The 21,185-nt window shown below is 41.8% G+C and overlaps 1 protein-coding gene across 1 annotated transcript; it reads left to right on the top strand.

Annotated features, from left to right (window-relative positions):
• Positions 1-717: 717 nt before the first annotated feature.
• On the top strand, positions 718-17,149 carry LOC138356223 (zinc finger protein 160-like). The gene is made up of 4 exons (XM_069311970.1): positions 718-1,100; positions 16,225-16,327; positions 16,478-16,663; positions 16,859-17,149. Exons 1-4 carry the CDS (start codon positions 718-720, stop codon positions 17,147-17,149), a joined length of 963 nt encoding a protein of 320 aa, XP_069168071.1.
• Positions 17,150-21,185: the final 4,036 nt, after the last annotated feature.

The raw sequence follows: 21,185 nt of genomic DNA, 5'->3' as shown, positions 1-21,185 counted from the left end.
AACAATGAAGATTTACAACCCTCCCAGGCGCAGGTGTTACAAGTGCCAACGGTGAAATCATGTTGCAAGGAACTGTTGGAATGATGAGCGGTGTGGCCACTGTGCCGGAAAGCATGCAACGTCTGTGTGTGATGCTAAAAAGGGTGGTGCACTAAAACTGAGGTGTGCAAACTGTCACGTGGAGGGAGTTCCCGCCTGGCATGAGGACTGTGCCTCACTCCCGCCGAGACGGGCTGCCCGGGGTACACCAGCTGGGGGCGCCAGTAACCACCCTGGCTCATCTGCTGTGCCCCCACCGGTCACTCCGTCACACTCTCCTCCCTTACCCAACCACTCCAACGCCACGGCTAGTAGCTCGAGATTTACACAGTTATAGTCCCTACCAATTCATGTTGGTCGGGGGGCCTGGATCAGGCACAGAAAATTAGTGAGCTTAAGCATACAGTAGAAAAACAAAACAAAATTGTGGAAAACCTGACCAAGCAGATAACCGAACAAAATAAGGAAATCATGCACCAAAAGACGATGATAACCACTCTTCAGGACACTGTGAGAGTATTAACTGAGTGCAGGCCACACCACCCTGGGGTACCACTATGTGCTCCCATGCGGCCAGCACCCCAGGGGAGACCCCAGCAGGGGGTGTCCCAGCCCTCACACTAGCTGGGCTCTCCCACCACGGCTCCCCACACCCCAGCCTCATCAACGCAGTGCGCTATGAACAGAGGTAAACTGTTCCACGTAGAAACGCATAGTGCTGTCGATGAGTATTATGGGTCAACTGATCCTGATGATGAACGTAGTGACACTGAGGGTGAGAACTTTAATGGTGATGACGATCAAGATGTTGATACCGGGTCTAATAAACTCTGTTTGAAGGAAAATAGTAGTGGAAATGATGAAAGTGATTGTGATAAAGAACAAAGTGAAACCAGTGACGCTTGTAGTGATAGTGACGAAGTTCAACTGGACGTGGATGCCCGCCTCGGGCCGCGCACGCCACATCCCAAATGGTTCCGCCGTGACACATTTAAAGAAATGATGACAGGTGAGGTGCTGGCTGAAGAGGAAAAAGAAGCTGTAGTAAAGCACTACAACCGGTATGTAGACATACTTGCTTTCCTGAAACTGCAGACTGATAAAGTACAAAAGAACAATGGCGGCCTCTGAATCTCATAAAAACAAGTACAGTGTCATGAAGATACTCAGTTGGAATATTGCTTCTCTTAGAAAACGGTATTCAGATCTCCATCATAAGGTTATGACTGAAGACAGATATTGTCTGCCTCCAGGAAACCCAAACTCTCGCAGGTAAAACCCCGCAGAATTTGCCTAGTTATCAGTGTTATAATCCCAGATCAAAAAATACGTGTCTTATGTATGTTAAAAAATCCCTGCCACATGAGCCACTTCCCGCCCAACAACGAGAGGGGTTTCAATATCATGGTATCCGGGTACACGTTGGTAACTCTACACTTAATGTTTTGAATGCCTATGCACCTACTGGCCTCCTCCAGTATACTGACCTACCTAGTTTTGCACATACTGATTCTACAATATTAATTGGGGATTTAAATGTTAAACACAAACAATTAGGGGATCAACTTACAAACACCAACGGGAGAAAATTGTTGGCACTTCTCGATGCATATGATGATGTTCAAATTATCAGTAAGAATCAACCAACGCAAATATATGGAGGAGTCCTAGATAGGGGCATTGGCTTTAACTTGTCATACACAATTCATGAGACTGATATTATGGATGACTTAATGTCTGACCATTTAGCCATAGCAGCTAACATACATGTGGCTAATGTTGACCTACCTGGCACTAAGCTGAGTAGACGCCGGCTAACAGTAAGGAAAGAGCAAGAAAAATTCTTTATAGACAGCATAGAACATTGGTATAACAATTATGAGCCTGAGAATGTACATCAGTTTTATGATGACCTCATAAATAATACCTATGAGGCCATCAAAAATAGTGAGTCACGCCAAACAAAAAGAAGTACTGGTAAACAGGTCAGACACAACCAGTACTATGATGATGCTAAACTGAAAGAGCTTAAATCAATTGCTAGACAGACAGGTAAAGCATATCAGAGCCTTAGAACTCCTCAAATGTTAAAACTGTTTCAGGCCGCGCTTGCAGCGGCAAGGGAGAGAATGACTGAACTGAGACAAAATGAATGGGAGGGTTTTGTTAGTGGACTTAACCTGCATACTTTCCTGGGCAAAGCCTGGAAAGGCATAAACAAAATTATTGGTAAAAATAGTAGACAAGTTTCACACCCAAACCCGCTACAGAAAGCCAATCAGTTAATTGCAAAATGGGCTCAGGTTTCCAGCCTTGGAATGTTACCAGCTAGCACTAGGGAGAAATTACAGGAGAGGTCCACAGACAGAAATTCTCTCATAAATTTCATGTTGAGCAAGCAACATGATGAATGTGATGTTCCATATACAGATTATGAATTGGATGCAGCCCTCTCCAGGGGCAGTAGCACTGCTGGTGAGGACGGTATCACCTATGATATTCTAAGACTCCTACATCGTGTACCCGGTAACCCATTATTTGAATTGTTTAATGCCAGCTATGTCACTGGGCAGTTGCCTGTATCATGGACCACCAGTCTTATGGTACCTGTACCAAAGCCTGGCCAACCTGATGCTTTCCGTCCCATCTCACTGACCAGCTGCATGTGCAAAACCTTTGAGAGAATGGTGCTTAATAGATTATTGTATAGAGTTAAAGAGCACATGTCACCTGATATCAATGGTTTCACACATGGTAAAAGTGTACACAACTGTATCACAACCTTTCTTACTGTTCATGGAGATAAAAGGCACAAGTACCCAACATTTCTTGATTTAACAAATGCCTTTGATATTGCTAATAGGGAAGTGATTATGTATGAATTAGCGAGAATGGATATAGGGGGACATTTATAACAATGGATACGAGGCTATCTTACCAACCGGAAGTCCTCTGCACTGTTCCAAGGCTACAAGAGTGAAACTAAAGTAATGCAACTAGGCACCCCACAAGGAGGAGTACTTAGTCCTACCTTGTTTAATGTTCTAATTAATGCTTTACTAAAATCAATCGATTGACAATGGGCGATGGCCTATACCTTGAGTGGGGAGTCCGTATAGACAACTGGGCCTCTACCCTTCAGACTGAACTATTTGCCTTGATCCTTGCACTGAAATGTGTACAAGTCTCAAAACTTGATACATTAATTGTAAGTGACTCCTTATCATCATTAAATACTCTTAACTCTTTAAGACATAACTGTAACATGCTCGTGTCCGAAGCTAGACACAAATACAACAAAATTATTAAGGATGGTAACAGAGTCCATATCATGTGGTCTCCATCTCATGTTGCCCTCCGAATGCATGATAGAGCTGATAAGTTAGCCAAAGAATCTGCCTTTAAAGGAGCCGTTGAGTGTAACCTTGGATTGTCAATGAGCAATCTGAGAGCAGCAGTACACCGAGAACTTCAACAAGATCTTGTAGATCTGAGGCAAAGTGAAATTGACACCAGTAATTCCATCTATCATCATACTATCATGCAAGAGGAGCCACACATCTATGGATCATCCAATAAAATCAGCAGACTTCTAGATGTTACTACTGCTCGGTTACAAGTATCTCTGGGAATTCTCAGTATCTGCTGATGTATACCTGACCAAATGTAAACTGTGTCAACAAAATTATTCGCACACCTTCCGTCACTATGTGATGGAGTGCGAAAAGATACGTGAATTTAGAGACAATTCTATAACCAATGTTCCAGCGATGTGTCAATATTTCATTCAAAATGATCTGCTACCAGAAATTTTAGCCAAATACCCCCAGTTTGCTAACTGTAGGTAGTCACTAAGTGATTGTAACCTATCCACCGCTGCCCACTGGATGGGGGGCGGTGTGCAGGACAAACATATAAATTTTGACACTAGCTCTCCACATATGTCAGTTGCTTAATTTAGAACCTGTACTTGAGGTCGATCTCGAACCCATTGTTGATGTGATGACTTATATTTAATTTTGTAACTAGCTCATCAAGATTGTAACTTGCTTAGCTAAATGAATTGTGGGGTTCAGTCCCTGAGCCCATTATGTGCCTCTGTAACCCCTTCCACTACCGCCCACAAGATGGGTATGGGGTGCATAATAAATGAACTAAACTAACTAAAATCAATCCCAACTAGTCCGGCAAACATCACTATCAGCTATACAGATGACATCCTTGTGCATACTAAAACCCACCGCGAAATGTAAACAGTCTTAAATTGTATACATACAGCTTGTGAGAGCCTTGGTCTTGTAATCAACGCTGCTAAAACTAAGGTATTTAACAGACAAATTGGCAACCGCAAAAGTGGACCACGAAAACTTAAGATAGACAACATACCAATAGACTATGTCTCTTCTTTCAAATACCTTGGTGTCTCTGTCCCTTGTACCTCAACTGCAGTCAATAAGTTACATCAACAATGTAGAGACAGACTCAAGGCTCTCAGAACTGTAGTGGGGTACAGCCCGAAATATTGTGTTAATATTAGAATAGCAAGAATGATGTATTTAGCGTATATAAGGTCTCTGATAGACTATCATGCACCAGCTTTGGTCCTGCAGAATGGCAAAAGTATTGATAGACTGGAAAAAATGCAAAATGAAGCACTCAGAATTATACTTGGCTGTCCTATAACTACCAAAGTTCTCAACGTGTGGAAAGAATTAAATATACTTAGCATTAGAGATAGAATATTTCAAATTAATCTTATGATGGGACTAAAGCTGCTGCGTGATAACAAAAACAACATTGTGTCAGTTGCACTGTTAGAACACATACGAAATGGAACTAGCGAGTCTAAATGGATGCAAAGAACTGCCACTCATATTAAAATGATGGGACTGCACGATGTATATACAGATGAAAGAGTACAGCACTTCCTTCCACCCTGGCAGATAGTACCTTTTGACATCCTGACCCCTGCATACCCCACCAAGAAACTAATCACAAGCAACCCTCATGCTCAGCTTGCTGCTAAATTAAGCACCATAGAACACATTCACAATATACAAGCTGAAAACAACATTGCACAGACTATATACACTGACGGATCACTCAATACAGCTACAGGGAGGGCAGGAAGTGCTGTTATTGCTCATCAGCCCGATGGCAGCACAATTCAAAGAAATATCCGAATTAGTAACTGGGCGTCCACAATGCAAGCCGAGTTGGTAGCGATACTGGTAGCACTCGAAATTATTGACAACACTGAAGTAGACAGCTTAATTATTTCTGGCTCCCTATCCTCACTACGAGCAATAAACAGTTTGCAATCAAGTAATAACGTGCTTGTCTTGGAAGATAGACGTAGATATATAAGAATACTTAGCAAGAGGGTAAATATAAAAATGTTTTGGATTCCTTCTCACATTGGCATGCAGGAACATGACAAAGTTGACGCCCTTGCTAAGGGTAAATAAAGACAGTATTGAACAGAATCTTGAGTTATCAAATAGGTCCCTTAAAAGTGTCATTAGACGAGAACTCCTGGATGGATTTGAAGAAAGTAGGACAGTGCAAACTGGAACTAGCAGGTCCATTGTTCATCACAATGAAATGTGTGAAGTAAAACATGTGTATGGGGCAATGTCAGTAGACTAACAGAAGTTGTCACAGCTCGTATAAGACTTGGCTACAAGTATCTCTGCCAGTTCGGCTTGTATAGGGATCTAGATGAAGTAAAGTGTAAAGTGTGTGGACATAGGCAGGGACACACACTCGAACACTATATCTTGGATTGTTGTAAAATTGAGCCTTTTAGAGATAAATCTAAGCTCACTCTGTATGATATGACAACCTATCTTATTACCATGGATAAATTACCTGAAATCCTTGCACTGTACCCACATTTTGCTTCCAGTAGATGAACGACATATGAGATTCAGAAACAAGTAGTGTATTGTGAGGACTAATAATAAACAGAAGCTCCCCTATGACTGTAATATCCCCATTGGCCAAACTATTATGTATTAGCGATCATGACCTACCATTAATGTATGATGACTTACTGTAAATATGTAGCTCTTGTAATAACACTTTCTCTGTAACTAGCTGACATTGCATCTATAAGGTGTGAAGGATTGAAGAAATTGTTTATGTAATAATTTAAGATGAGGTCTGATAATGACCTTTTGTGCCCTCTGTAATGCTTGTGCGCTATCGCTCACAGGATGAGTATGGGGTGCACAATAAACTAGCCGCCTTCGGCGGCAACAATCAAATCAACAACATCACTAAACTTCATTTAATAACTATATGCCTGTTAAGTAGCAGATTTTAATTGTTAATAGCATTATATTGTCGTTTTAATATGGAACACGTACAAATATGCGAATCGTCCAAAGCTGGTGTCCGAAGTGGTAAAAATATTAGTGTGCGATGTTGTCAATGTACAGAGTGTCATCCATCCTCTGGACTGGTCAGGTCGTATACTGCAATTTCGGATACCGGGCTAGAAACAACTTCGTTCACTGAGAAGTTTGTACATACAAACCATTCCGTTCGTATATGCGCTGGTTTGTGTTCGCTGTTGTTCTCGTCTGAATAAATACATGGCACTTGTTCATATAATTAGCGCTTCCATTATTAGAATTATTTATCTGTTATTAGAATAACAAGGTGCAAACCATACCCCCTTACAGTTGAAATCTATTTATTTATATACAAGAAGGTACATTGGGTTGCGAGAGTACACAACATATATTAAGAGGTACATTGTAGCAAGATTTGAGATTAAAGGATTTAAGACTAACACGTTTAGAAACAAGGCGCCCCCGAAGGAGGCTATTATTTGTTATGCACCCCATACTCAACCAGTAAGTAGTGGAGCAAAACATAGATTACATGGTCATAAAGTCTTAATCAGACCAATTCAATTTCATTTCTTTCTTTATTATGCACCCCATACCTATCCCGTGGGCGGTGGTGTAAAGGATTACAGAGACACATAATCGGTTCAGGAACTGAACCCTCTAGTTCGTTTAGCTAAGCAAATAACAATTTGTGACGCTAGTTACAAAATTATTAATATTATATATACATGTACACACTCTCATACATGTACATATATATATATACGTATACATATATACATACACATACATATCTAATCAGCTACACAAATACACACATCAATAATCTTTGTGTCACAAGTGATCAACAAGAGGCTCACAACAGTCACTATACAAGGCACTTTACATCTATGGTGAGTCACACAATTACTAGTCTTGCTGCACACCCACCCAACTGGGCGGCAGCTTTACAGTCATGTGCTCCACACCCACCCAACTGGGCGGCAGCTTTACAGTCATGTACTCCACACCCACTCAACTGGGCGGCAGCTTTACAGTCATGTGCATGCATTACCTACAGTAAGCAAATTTTGGATACTTCGCTAAGATTTCGAGCAGCACATCATTATGAATGAAGTACTTACACATTTCTTGGACACTATTGATGGTGTTATCTCTAAATTCCGCGATTTTTTCACATTCCATTATATAATGACGCAAAGTAAGCGAATAGTTCTGCTGATAGAGTTTACATTTAGTCAAATCTACATCAGCAGATGTTACAAATTCCCAGAGGTACTTGTAGCCGAGCCTAAGCCTAGCAGTGGTAACATCTAGAAGTCTGCTAACATTATTGGATGACCCATAGACGTGCGGTTCTTCCTGCATAATAGAATGATGATAGATGGAGTAACTGGTGTGAATTTCACTTTGCTTCAAGTCTCCGAAATTTAGTTGATGTTCCTGGGATATTTCTGCCCTCAGGCTGCTCAAAGGCAGTCCAAGTTTGTAATCAATTCCCTCTTTACGAGCAAAAGTCTTGGGCAACTCATCAGTTCTCAGTGGCTATTTTTACATTATCATTTACAACTAACTTAAGTTAAATAACAACCAGTAAACAGACTGCTGTTTTCTAATTCTAGTTCAGGCACTTCCTGGGATAAAACGCGAACATTCCTTGAGGAACTGTGAGGTGCTTATCTGTTTTTCCTCGTAACGGTCCCAAAGCTTCCACAAATGTTCCTGTTTCTCTTCATTGCCCTTGCGGCGACTGGACTTTAGCTTTTGATCAGAAACCAGTTGGTATTGCAAGGTTACCAGGGACGCCTCACGGTACAGTAAGGGATTAAAATATATAAAGCCAAGTTGTCCCTCACTGCCCTTTGATTCAGACGCTGGTGCCATCCTTCTACGTCATTGTTGGTCCTCACCAGTCGTCTAAATGCACACCAGTTCCCCAATTCCCATACACTGTTGCACAGCCACGTATTTTTTTATGTAATGAGTTAATTGTGTCGTTAAGGGTGGACTGCTAGCCGACTTTTCTAATTCAGCAAACGCCTTAAAATTATGTAGTACATACGTACCACATAAGTACGTGTGTGTTATACACGTACACACACACACACACACACACACACCTTGTCAAGCACAGGACGAAGCTTGAAAAAGTTTAATGGTATGCCAATAGGCTAGTCCCAGGACTAAGAGGGATGAGTTACGAGGACAGGCTGCGAGAAATGCACCTCATGACACTGGAAATTGAAATTGAAATAAGTTTATTGAGGTAAAATACACACAAAGGGATGAGGTAGCTCAAGCTATTCTCACCCCGTTCAGTACAACGTGTTAATATATACATATACACACATCACAAATAAACATATTACCAAACATTCTGAGAGGTAAAAATATACATTTCCTCCCTCACAAGGAGTATGGTATCAGACGTACACACAAATACTTTTATGACCTAGGTATACTGTATAGACAATTTGCAAGACACCTGCAGATAATTCAACAAAATATTACAATCTTGGTGCAAAATTCTTATATCTCTCAAGAATATCATCAACCTTTCCGTTGTGACACATCCAGGCTATTTGTTCAGGAACAGTCCTTATCTCAGTGTTTCTATATACACTAATCAACGGACAATCAAGAATATAATGGGCAAGGGTGTGAGACCTTAACATACCACATAGTTTACACTTCGTGTCATTACCATGAACATCTATCCCATATTCCCAGTAATATTTGTACCCAAGCCTGAGCCGCATGTACACAGAGTCACTCCAAGCATTTCTCCTTTTACCATAAGTGAAATGGGTGTTTTGACTCACATACATGTAGTGTTGCATGGTTTGACTACTCTCATACATTATCTCTCTCCTCTCCACTCCCGCCTGTGCCTGAATATTTCTGATTTTGCTTCTTATTTGTCTCATTGTGAATTCACATTCAATGTCAACTTGTGGTTTTGATGTGGCACGTTTGGCCAAGTCATCCGCCACCTCGTTGAGCACTATTCCAACATGAGATGGAATCCACATGAATTTCACACTATAACCTTTCAGCTGTATCTCAGTTATTCTTCTCTTACAGTCCTCCACTATAGACATGAAGACTGGGTTTCTACTGTTTAAGGACTCCAGTGCTCCTCGGCTATCGACAAATACAAAAACATTTTTGTCGTCATGACGTACTTCCTCCAAACACGCCAGAATGGCCTGCAGTTCAGCTTGTGTGGATGATATATAATTACTAAGCCGGAGTTCAATTATCCTGTCCACAGTCCCAAACTCTGTATAATCCCTTATTAGGACACCACACCCTGCCCTGCCATCCTCCGCCACCGACCCGTCGCAATATACATGTAAACTGTTGCCTCTTGGTAACCGAGATATCATGCTTCCATACAAACACCGTAATTGTCCCGGTTCATGATGAATCTTTTTCACCTTGAGGGGTACAATTTCGACGTCTATTTTCTGTACTTTCCAGGGAGCAGACATATTACACTTTCGAGAGGGTTTACAGCAGTCAAGTACGTCGTATTCCCTGAGGTCATGAGCTAATCCTCTCGTATAGCGAGTCTCCCTCAGTTTCCTGGAAGTGTGTACGTCACTCAAGCAGGTCTGAACGCTCTCAAACAGCTTATCCCCTCCTTTTCTCCGCATGAAACGAATAGATACTCTAGTGTTAATGTCACGGACTCTATCACACACACTCTGTAAATTTAATTCCATTCTCACACTGGAAGACAGAAGAGTAAGGGGAGACATGATCACTACCTACAAAACTCTCAGAGCAATAAGGTACATAAAGATTAACTGTTTAACACGGGTGGTAGGCGAACAAGGGGACACAGGTGGAAACTTAGTACCCAAATGAGCCACTGGGATGTTAGAAAGAACTTTTTCAGTGTCAGAGTAGTTAATAGATGGAATGCATTAGGCAGTGATGTGGTGGAGGCTGACTCCATACACAGTTTCAAATGCAGATATGATAGAGCCCAGTAGGCTCAGGAATCTGTACATCAGTTGATTGCCAGTTGAGAGGGGGACCAAAGAGCCAGAGCTCAACCCCCGCAACCACAACTAGGTGAGTATACACACAAACACACACACGTACACACACACACACAGACACAAACATACACACACTAATGCCGCTATTCACCTTGCAGTAAATAGGAACCTGAAAGTCAGGAAGCTGCTAAAGGCTGCATCTTGGGGATGTGTGTGTATGTTAGATAAAAATATATGTTGTTTAGATATGATGGAGGAAAAGAGGCCGAGAGTCGGTACATTAGACAACCGACGCTTAGAAAGGCGGGGTCCAAGAGCTAACAGCTAAATCTTGGAAATAATAAATTAAAATATTTAATACACGCACATACATGTTTCACATGAATTTGGCTGTGGGCACACTGAGGGCTGGTGGCCCCGTCGACGGGGCAGGAAGTCGGCGGTTGATCAAAAGCCTCCCACATCCTCCACATACCTGAGGATTATTCCGGCTTAATTTTTAACAGAAGTAATGTCTTGGTATTTGCGGCTTCAGCGGGTGGGTGGGGCCGTGGGTTTATTACACTATGAGTGAAAACAATCGCCTATTCTCTATTTTATATTGCCGCTTGTAGAGCTAGAAGCTGTTGCCTTTTGTGTGCGTTGCACAAGGGGATTAATATGTGGATTAATATCTTTCAATATTTCCAGTATTTTTTAAGATATCGCTTAAATACCGAAGATACTGCTATTGGACACCGCTTAATAGACAATGTCTCAACAACGCAGGCTGAAGATGTGCGTGGCTCCTGCTACTGCAATGATGCTCATTTGCTTTGCTTTTCAATGATGCGCCTTAGTTGTCCCCTCTCTAACTTACCGTTCTAAATACCCCTTCTCCATCTCTCCCAAACATTCCCCCCTCATACATCTCCCCCCTTTCCTCCTGTCCCCCTGTCCATCTCTGTCCCCCTGTCCTTCTCTCTGTCCCCTGTACCTCTCTGTCCCCCTGCCCACTCTTTCTGTCCGCTGTCCTTCATCTGTCCCCCTCCCTTTCCTCCAGTCCCCCTATCCATCTCTGTCCCCTTGTCCCTGTCTCTGTTCCCCTGTCCCTATCTCTGCCCCATGTCCCTCTCTCTGTCCCCCTGTCCGCCCTTTCTGCCCCCCTGTTCCTGCCTTTCTCTGTCTGTCCCTGTCCCTCTTTCTGTCCCCCTGCTAACTCTATCCCCTGTCTCTCCTCTGTCCCCTCTCTCTTGGTCTCCTGCCCCCCTCTCCTCCCTCTGTCCCCCGGTCCTCCTCTCTGACCCTGTCCCTCTGTCTCTGTCCCTCTGTTCCTGTCCCTCTGTCTCTGTCCCTGTCCCCTTCTCTGTCCCTGTCTCCCTCTCTGTCCCACTGCCCCCCCTCTGTTCCCCCGTCCCTCCTCTGGCCCTGTCCGTCTGTCCCTGTCCCCCTGTCTCTGCCTCTCCTCGTTTCTGCCATTCTCTGTGTCAGCCTTTCTCTCTGTCTCTTTCCTCGATCCATCTCTGTCATTCTCTCACTGAGTTTGCATATCCTCATCTCTCCGTCTCTGTGTCTAACATTCTCTCCCTGACTCTGTCTATATCTATTTCTCTGTCTCGGTCTTCATCTCTTTCTCTCTCTTTCTCTCCTCTCTTTCCTTACATACATACATACATACATACATACATACATACATACATACATACATACATACATACATACATACATACATACATACATTTATTTAACACATGTGGTACACGCACAAGGGGACACAGGTGGAAGCTGAGTACCCAAATGAGCCAGAGAGATTATAGAAAGAACTTTTCAGTGTCAGAGTAGTTAATAAATGGAATGCATTAGGCAGTAATGTGGTGGAGGCTGACTCCAAACACAGGTTCAAATGTAGATATGACAGAGCCCAGTTGGCTCAGGAATCTGTACATCAGTTGATTGACGGTTGAGAGGCGGGAACAAAGAGCCAAAGTTCAACCCCCCGCAACCACAACTAGGTTAGTACATACATACATACATACATACATAAGATATAAAACAGTGGAGAATTCCCAGGTAGAACAATCAACCACAATGCCCATTACCCTGTTCTCCTTAACTACACAACTATACAAGAGTCATTAACACGTATAATGGCTGATCCCCCATCACGATAGCATGAAGACCAATTGCCTGACACGCAGTCCGTCTTGCTCCTCAAATAATTTTCGGGTTACCATGAAAACGTCTCTCGAGTTTATCTCTCTAATGTTGTTTTCCCATCTTTCATTTTATCAGCTTAGTTCCTTTATTATGCCCTAATTACTCATCCATTGAGTGGTAGTTAAACTGAACCCAAATTTAAAAAAAGTTCCTTTTGCTAAGCAAGCTACAGTCTTGATAATGTCAGATATATTGTTTGTTAACACATTTCTCAACAATGAACAGTCAGTTTTATCAAGCTAATTATATATATATATATATATATATATATATATATATATATATATATATATATATATATATATATATATATATATATATATATATATATATATATATATATATATAATACATATTAGTATATTTTTTGTAGCAGTCTTTCCTGTAGACATATATTATTAAATATGACCGAAAAAGTAAGATTAATAATTCTAACACGAATTTTCTCAATCTTTCGTACATTTCTTTTCACTGTTGGAGGTAATTCAAAAATCAATTCTCCAAAATTCATTTTTATTTCTAGTCTGACGCGACACTTGAGCGCGTTTCGTAAAACTTATTACATTTTCAAAGACTTTACACATACACAACTGAATAGAACATACATATCTCCGATTTGTTTATATCTACATTTGAGTGAGGTGGATGGGGTGAGGTGGTATTTAATAGGGTATTAATTTCATCAACACAAGACAGAACACGAAACAATGGGTATTGAAATGGAAGTGATTGTAGAAAGCCTATTGGTCCATATTTCTTGATGCTTCTATATTGGAGCGGAGTCTTGAGGTGGGTAGAATATTGTTGTGCATTAATTGGCTGTTGATTGCTGGTGTTGACTTCTTAATGTGCAGTGCCTCGCAAACGTGAAGCCGTCTGCTATCGCTGTATCTATCGATGATTTCTGTGTTGTTTACTAGGATTTCTCTGGCGATGGTTTGGTTGTGGGAAGAGATTATATGTTCCTTAATGGAGCCCTGTTGCTTGTGCATCGTTAAACGCCTAGAAAGAGATGTTGTTGTCTTGCCTATATACTGGGTTTTTTGGAGCTTACAGTCCCCAAGTGGGCATTTGAAGGCATGACGACGTTGGTCTTTTTTAAAGCGTTCTGCTTTGTGTCTGGAGAGTTTCTCATGAGTAGGCTGGCCGTTTTTCTGGTTTTATAGTAAATCGTCAGTTGTATCCTCTGATTGAACTCTATAGGGTAAGGCAGGTCCTAGTCATCAACGGCTTCTCCAATGGTTTCGTCGAAGACATCATAAGAAGGAAAGTGAAACGCCATGCAACCTCTGAAGAGACAACTAACACAACACCTATACCCCCAATTAGACTATTTTACAGGAACTTCTTTTCCACAGCTCATAAAACGGAGGAAAGGGTCCTGAAAGATATTGTTAATAGAAACGTTATCCCTACAGACAAAAATCAGAGGATACAACTGACGATTTACTATAAAACCAGAAAAACGGCCAGGCTACTCATGAGAAACTCTCCAGAGATACATATATATATATATATATATATATATATATATATATATATATATATATATATATATATATATATATATATATATATATATATATATATATATATATATATATATATATATATATATATATGTCGTACCTAGTAGCCAGAACGCACTTCTCAGCCTACTATGCAAGGCCCAATTTGCCTAATAAGCCAAGTTTTCATGAATTAATTGTTTTTCGACTACCTAACCTACCTAACCTAACCTAACCTAACATTTTCGGCTACCTAACCTAACCTAACCTATAAAGATAGGTTAGGTTAGGTTAGGTAGGGTTGGTTGGGTTAGGTCATATATCTACGTTAATTTTAATTCCAATAAAAAAAAAGTGACCTCATACATAATGAAATGCGTAGCTTTATCATTTCATAAGAAAAAAATTAGAGAAAATATATTAATTAAGGAAAACTTGGCTTATTAGGCAAATTGGGTCTTGAATAGTAGGCCGAGAAGTGCATTCTGGCTACTAGGTACGACATATATATATATATATATATATATATATATATATATATATATATATATATATATATATATATATATATATATATATATATATATATATACATGTATGTATGAGTGTGTGTACATGTGTATACAACATTAATAATTTTGTAACTAGCGTCAAACATTGTTATTTGCTTAGCTAAACGAACTAGAGGGTTCAGTTCCTGAACCGATTATGTGCCTCTGTATTCCTTTACACCACCGCCCACGGGATGGGTATGGGGTGCATAATAAAGAAAGAAATAGAAGAAATTGAAATTGCATAATACGGTTATTGACATTCAATAATAGTAAGATAAAGCAATGAGAACCAAATGGGAGACCAGTGATCAGATGAATATTACAGACTCAAGGGTAGCCTTCTCTTCTTGTATATAAATGAAAAAATAAATTCGTTTGTTTAATTCTAATGCTTGTAGGCGAGAACAGTTGTGAACGCCAGCTAGCGCACAAGTACATGAGCGCCCAAAATACTTTTACACAAAAGACATGTACAGACAGGCGTGTGGCTTCTGACTTCTTTTTTATTGATTAATATTAAATATTAGGCGCTTACCTATAATAGTTATCATTTTATACATGTATAACTCTCACATAATAAATATAAAAGGAGTTTATCCAAAAACTGACAGAAGTGTTCTGTTTTGTGCGTTGTATCGTGTTTGTGGGCATTCGGGTGTGTTGTGTTTACGCTGGCGGGCGGCGTCCTTACCAACTCCGGATTATGTCTATTACATCACTAAACTTCATTTAATAACTATATGCCTGTTAAGTATAAGATTTTAATTGTTAATAGCATTATATTGTCGTTTTAATATGGAACACGTACACATATGCGAAACGTCGAAAGCTGGTGTCCGAAGTGGTAAAAATATTAGTGTGCGTTGTTGTCAATGTACGGAGTGTCTTGTATCCTTCCAGCAGTGGTACGTACTCCCTTCCCTATTACTAATTTGTTTATGAATGTATTTGCTTATTGTCTTGCCTTTTTTTGTGGATATGCTTGTATTCTGTTTATTACAACTTGTTTATTACGTTTCATATTTACTTATTGATTATAGATATGATTGAAAAAAAATGCAATGTAGTGCATTCACCATGGGAGCAATGTTTCCTTCAGAAAGTATATAAACGTGTACCATTGTATTTTAATAAATAAATTGCAAGCATATTATTTAATAAAAATGAGAAAAACATAAGAGTTAAATGTAGAAAACCAGTTACAAACAAAAGTAAGAAGTAGGAAAAATATAGTGTGGCACCAGAAAGAACACTGGAACGCCAAGGTGAGCGTCGTGGCCATTATCACAACACGGGACGGTGAGTGTCCAGCCTGAGCATAAAACCTTCCCACGTACGATCGTCGTCGCCCCTAAATCAACACAACAACCTTCCCACAAACTGCACCTATCACAAAGAAGAACCACTCTTGCAGTCATCCTTCCCACAAACTTCACCTATCATAAAGAAGAAGCCCACCACTGACCTTCAAGTGCTCACATCAAGTCTAACTCTACAACAGCCTAAGAAACAACACTCAAGCCTTGCCTAAGCCTAAACATTGACGCCCCACCGTGAGGCGTCACCCAGCATCATCACTCATGCAGTCATCCGAGGAGAAAACCTTCCCACAAACTGCACCTATCATAAAGAAGACTCGCCAGTGTCCAGAGTGTGGGAAGGTATTTACTCATCTTGGAGATATGAAGAAACACATGTTAGTGCATTCGGGTGAAAAACCTCATAAGTGTCCAGAGTGTGGGAAGAAGTTCAATCAGCTTGGACATATGAAGACTCACATGTTAGTGCATTCGGGTGAAAAACCTCATAAGTGTCCAGAGTGTGGGAAGAAGTTCATTCAGCTTGGACGCATGAAGACTCACATGTTAGTGCATTCGGGTGAAAAACCTCATAAGTGTCCAGAGTGTGGGAAGGTATTCACTCGTCATGAACATATGAAGCGTCACATGTTAGTGCATTCGGGTGAAAAACCTCATAAGTGTCCAGAGTGTGGGAAGGTATTCACTCGTCATGAACATATGAAGACTCACATGTTAGTGCATTTGGGTGAAAAACCTCATAAGTGTCCAGAGTGTGGGAAGGTATTCACTCGTCTTGGAGATATGAAGACTCACATGTTAGTGCATTCGGGTGAAAAACCTCATAAGTGTCCAAACTGTATGAAGAGATTCAGACATCTTGGAAATATGAAGATTCACATGTTAGTGCATTCGGGTGAAAAACCTCACAAGTGTCCAGAGTGTGGGATGAGGTTCAGACATCTTGGAAATATGAAGACTCACATGATGATGCATATTGATGAAAGACCTTTCGAGTGTGATGACTGTGGCAAAAGGTTTAAAAGTCGTGGATCTATAATAAGTCACATGTCAGTACATACAGAAGAAAAGCCTTTTGAGTGTGATAAATGTGGCAGATTATTTAAGTCACGTAAAGGTATAATAGCACACGTGTTAGTGCATCTGAATGATAAACCTTCATGAGTGTCCAGAGTTTTGGAAGAGTTTCAGTCATCTTTGTAGTATGAAAACTCACAAGACTGTGCATTTGGGTGATAGGTTAAACATTTTGATTGTGAGAGATAAATCAGAAAATGTTTTAAGTATAATGTATAATTAAGCACATATTAGTTAATTAACTTATAATACCATTTTTCCAATTTTAAAATTGTTGGAAATTGTAAACTTTATCAGGACAATATCTTGCACTCTTCATAGCTTCAACCATTATTTTATTATATATTTTTATACTGTTTTAGCTTACCCAATTCCATATACTGTATTCAAAAACATGGTGTTGCTACTTCACTGTAACTTGTTTCTCACTCTCCAACCCCTGCCCTATTTTCCTTTCTGTTGTCATGATCGTGTATGTACAACTGGTACCAATTGTCTTCTTTGATATGTGTACCTCATAGCTTTCGTTTCATTTTCTTCTCTGCCACTGAAGAAACGTGGCAATGTTCCACAGCCACAGTGCTGGCATTGGCAGTGCCATCACTGTCACCCCATTTGAAGGCTTGAAAGCAAGCCAAAAGCACTCTAGTTGATTGTTAATTTTTAACTGTGGTTTTATATATATACTATTGTACTATTTTTATGAAATATTAAAATAATTTTTGTTATTTTGCCCAGTGACTGAGATATATAAATCACTAACAAATATATATTAGACTGGAATTTTTTTCAGCTAAACCTCTTCATTTATATTTGCATCAGATATTTTTAGTAGTCTGGCCTATCTACAGTATTTATAGTGATCTAACCCTTGTATTATTGTGTGCATTAAGATAGATTCTGATAAAAGGCTAACCTTAGTTCATTAGTCATATTAGCCTGACTGGCATTTATAGTTTTCTGAGTTGGAAATATATATTACTCTAGCCAAATGATGTATAGTAATATATATTACTCAGCTGTTATATAATATTTACCAGACTGAGATATTTATGTTTAGCAGTTATATTATCCTGACTGGTAATTATATTATCCTGACTCTGACAATTATATTATCTTGTCTGGCAATTGTATTAATCAAACTTGCATTTGCTGGGTATGTTACGTGTATCCAGACTGATAATTACATTAGCTTGACTATCATTTATACTATCCTGACTGTGAATTTTGTGAGCATGACTCCGGGAATTATATTACCCTGAATTCGACAATTATAATAGCCTGACTGACAATTTTATTATCTTAACTAGCAATAATATTAGCCTGACTGGCAATTATATTAGCCAGACACTGCAGTTACATTAGCGTGCTGGTAAATATATTATCCTGACACAATTATATTAAAATACTGGCAATTTTATTATCTTATCTGACAATAATATTAGCCTGACCGCCACTTGTATTAACCCATTTTATAAAGTGGCATTTTTCATTTATAGTACAGTATATTACTGTAACTAGAATTCATAATAATTTTTGGAGTATTTCATTGAATATACCCCTCTGTGGTGCCTCCTTGCCGTGGTGAGGGGCTCACGTACACCTCCCTGGGACCGGTGTGGGTTGCCTGTGCCCCCTCTTTGGGTGGTGTACGTGCTGAAGGGCACCATGTAGGGGCCTTGTGAGCCATCGGACCACCCGCTGGAGGGGTCGCCTGTGAGAGGCCGCCCTGAGTGGATGGTTGGGTGTCCAGGTTAGGGCGATAGGGGGACTGGGGTCTTAGCACCAGTGTGGGAGAATGAACGAAGTAGTAGGACGTACGTACGCCCCTGTTGAAAAGGGGGAGTACCGCTGGGGACGACACACCTTTCCTGCACTGGGCCGCGCTCGGCCTCCCTGGCTGCCCTGGTAGGTGGTATCCCTTGGTTCCAGGTCCCATCTCTTTTGTTTGGTTTGCTGTATGGATAACGACTTGCCTTCTATTACCCAGGCTTATGGGGTGGGTGACCAGGACCCTGAGTCGGACCGTCCTGGAAGACCGGGATCTGTAGCCCCCGCTACGGGATCCGGTTTAGGCCCAGACCGGACTCTTCCTCCCTGCTCCCCTCCCTCCTCTGTGGTTGGGTCGAGCCCCAAGCTTGCTGTGGTGACTGTCTCGTCCCCTTGCACGGCTCCATCCTTTCTTGTGACTACTGCACCTTTCGACCTGTCTCTCTCTAAGGGTTCTCATCGCCGTCCCCGCCATAGCCGCTCTCGTATGCTCCCTTCCCATTCTCCTTTGTTCCATGCTTTGTTTGGTCCTGATACGTGGACTAAATACTTTGACCTCCTACCTTTGGATTCAACTCCTTCTGATGATTTTTCCCTTCATAGGCATCTTGTCGATTCCGTGAATGCCTCTATCACCTTCAACCCCACTCGTCTTGGTACCCGTGTCATTGCTGCTGCTCCTCAGGATGCGGCCGCCCGCTTGGCCGCCTTATCCTGCCTTGGCGAGACCCCTGTTCGGGTCTCGAAGAACGCCCGATTGAATGCCAGTGTTGGCACTGTTCTCCTCCCGCACCATGTTGCGACCGGTGTTAGGGATCTCAAGGACTGCCACGAGGATATCAAGCATATCCTCGAGGCTCAGGGTCATTCTGTACTCCAGGTGTATACATTTACTCGTCCCCCTCGTGGTCATCGCCGTCTGCCCCTTAGGGTTGTGAAGGTTACATTTGATGGTAGGTCCCTTCCGCCCTCTGTCATTCTTGCTGGTGTCAGATGCTCCATTCAGGAATATATTCCCTCTCCAAGGCTTTGCGGTAAGTGCTGGAGGTTTGGGCATGGTACCCTCAAATGCTCTAGTCCTGTCTCTCTCTGTCCCCTGTGTGGAAGCGAGGGTCACTCAAAGTTAGAGTGCACTTCTTCCCAGGCTCGCTGCCTCAATTGCGGTAAGGCCCACCCTACTTTCTCCCGTGCATGTATTCGCTACAAACTTGAGGCGGCTGTCCTCAGCTTGAAGCACCGAGACCGTTTGTCTTTTCCTGAGGCTCGGCGCCAAGTTCATCGTCTCCCATCTTTCGCTGGCGTCTCCTATGCTCGCATGGTGCGCTCTTCCTCTCCTCGTCCTTCCCACCTTTCTCAGTCTCACAACTGTTTCCGAGTCTTAGACCCGGACACACCCACCACCACCTCCCCTGTTTCCCTCCGTTCTGTTCCGAAGGGTCCCCCTCCTGGTTCTCTGTCTAGGGCTCCCGTTCTTTCTACCCAGTCTGTCACATCTCCTGTGTCTTCTATTTCCTCTCCTTCTAGTCCTCCTTCCCGTCCTTCTCCGTCTCTTGGCTCTCCACGCCGCCTGACTGTGTGGGCCGACGTCCATCGCTCTCCTGATGGTTGTATTGCTCGCTCTCGATTTTCTTCTCCTATCGAGACACTGGAGTCTGTTGCCCAGTACGTTGCTGGTGGGACGCCTGTATCTTTGAGTCAGAAGCGGAAACCTGGCTCCTTCCTCCTCCCCTGTCGGTAAGAAAGCTTCGCTTTCTTCTTCACCCCCTATCTCTGATTCTATCATTCCTTCCCCTCCCACTTCGGTGGTGGTGTCCCCTGTTCCTACTGTGGGGGTTTCTTTAGCCCCTGGTTTCATCTCGGTTACTGCTCTTGCTGAGGTGCGCTCCCCTCTTTCTGCCCCCCCCCCTCCTCCCCATCCGTCTCCTCCAGACCCTGCTCGTCCGCCTCTGGTCCGTCCTCCCGCTTCTTGCCCTCCTTCTTTACTCAGTTTACCCATGCCCCCTAACCCTGACTTCGCTGACCCTGATCCTGACTCTGTGCTTTTTTAGCGTGCTGTGTTCCTTCTTCACCTTTGCTTCTTCTTTGCTCCATTGTCCCTCTTATGGTCGTGCATGTCCTTCTTGAATGTCCTGACTTCCAGGACGAGCGTGTGTCTTGCTTTCCGACCGCCCCTCGCGGTCACCTGTCCCTCGATAGAATTCTTGGTGACTCGGATACTTTTGATATCGTTCGCCTTATGCGTTTTTGTTCTCGTATTGGCATCCTTGGTGATATTTAGCGCCCTCTGATTATTTTGCGTATTTGATGGTGCTACATAGCCTTCCCGGTTTGGTGCCTTCTTTTGATAATTACT

This window comes from Procambarus clarkii, chromosome 6 (genome assembly GCF_040958095.1).
Source record: "Procambarus clarkii isolate CNS0578487 chromosome 6, FALCON_Pclarkii_2.0, whole genome shotgun sequence".
NCBI classification, from domain to species: domain Eukaryota; kingdom Metazoa; phylum Arthropoda; class Malacostraca; order Decapoda; family Cambaridae; genus Procambarus; species Procambarus clarkii.
This window is presented reverse-complemented; position numbering and strand designations above follow the sequence as displayed.

Bases quoted from the DNA above. Each gene is read 5' to 3' on its own strand.
- LOC138356223 (XM_069311970.1), top strand. From the start codon at position 718: ATGAACAGAGGTAAACTGTTCCACGTAGAAACGCATAGTGCTGTCGAT. The intron at 1,101-16,224 runs GTATGTAGACAT...CCCCACCGTGAG, and splicing joins GTAGTAAAGCACTACAACCG to GCGTCACCCAGCATCATCAC. The intron at 16,664-16,858 runs GTATTCACTCGT...GGAAATATGAAG, and splicing joins AGTGTCCAGAGTGTGGGAAG to ATTCACATGTTAGTGCATTC.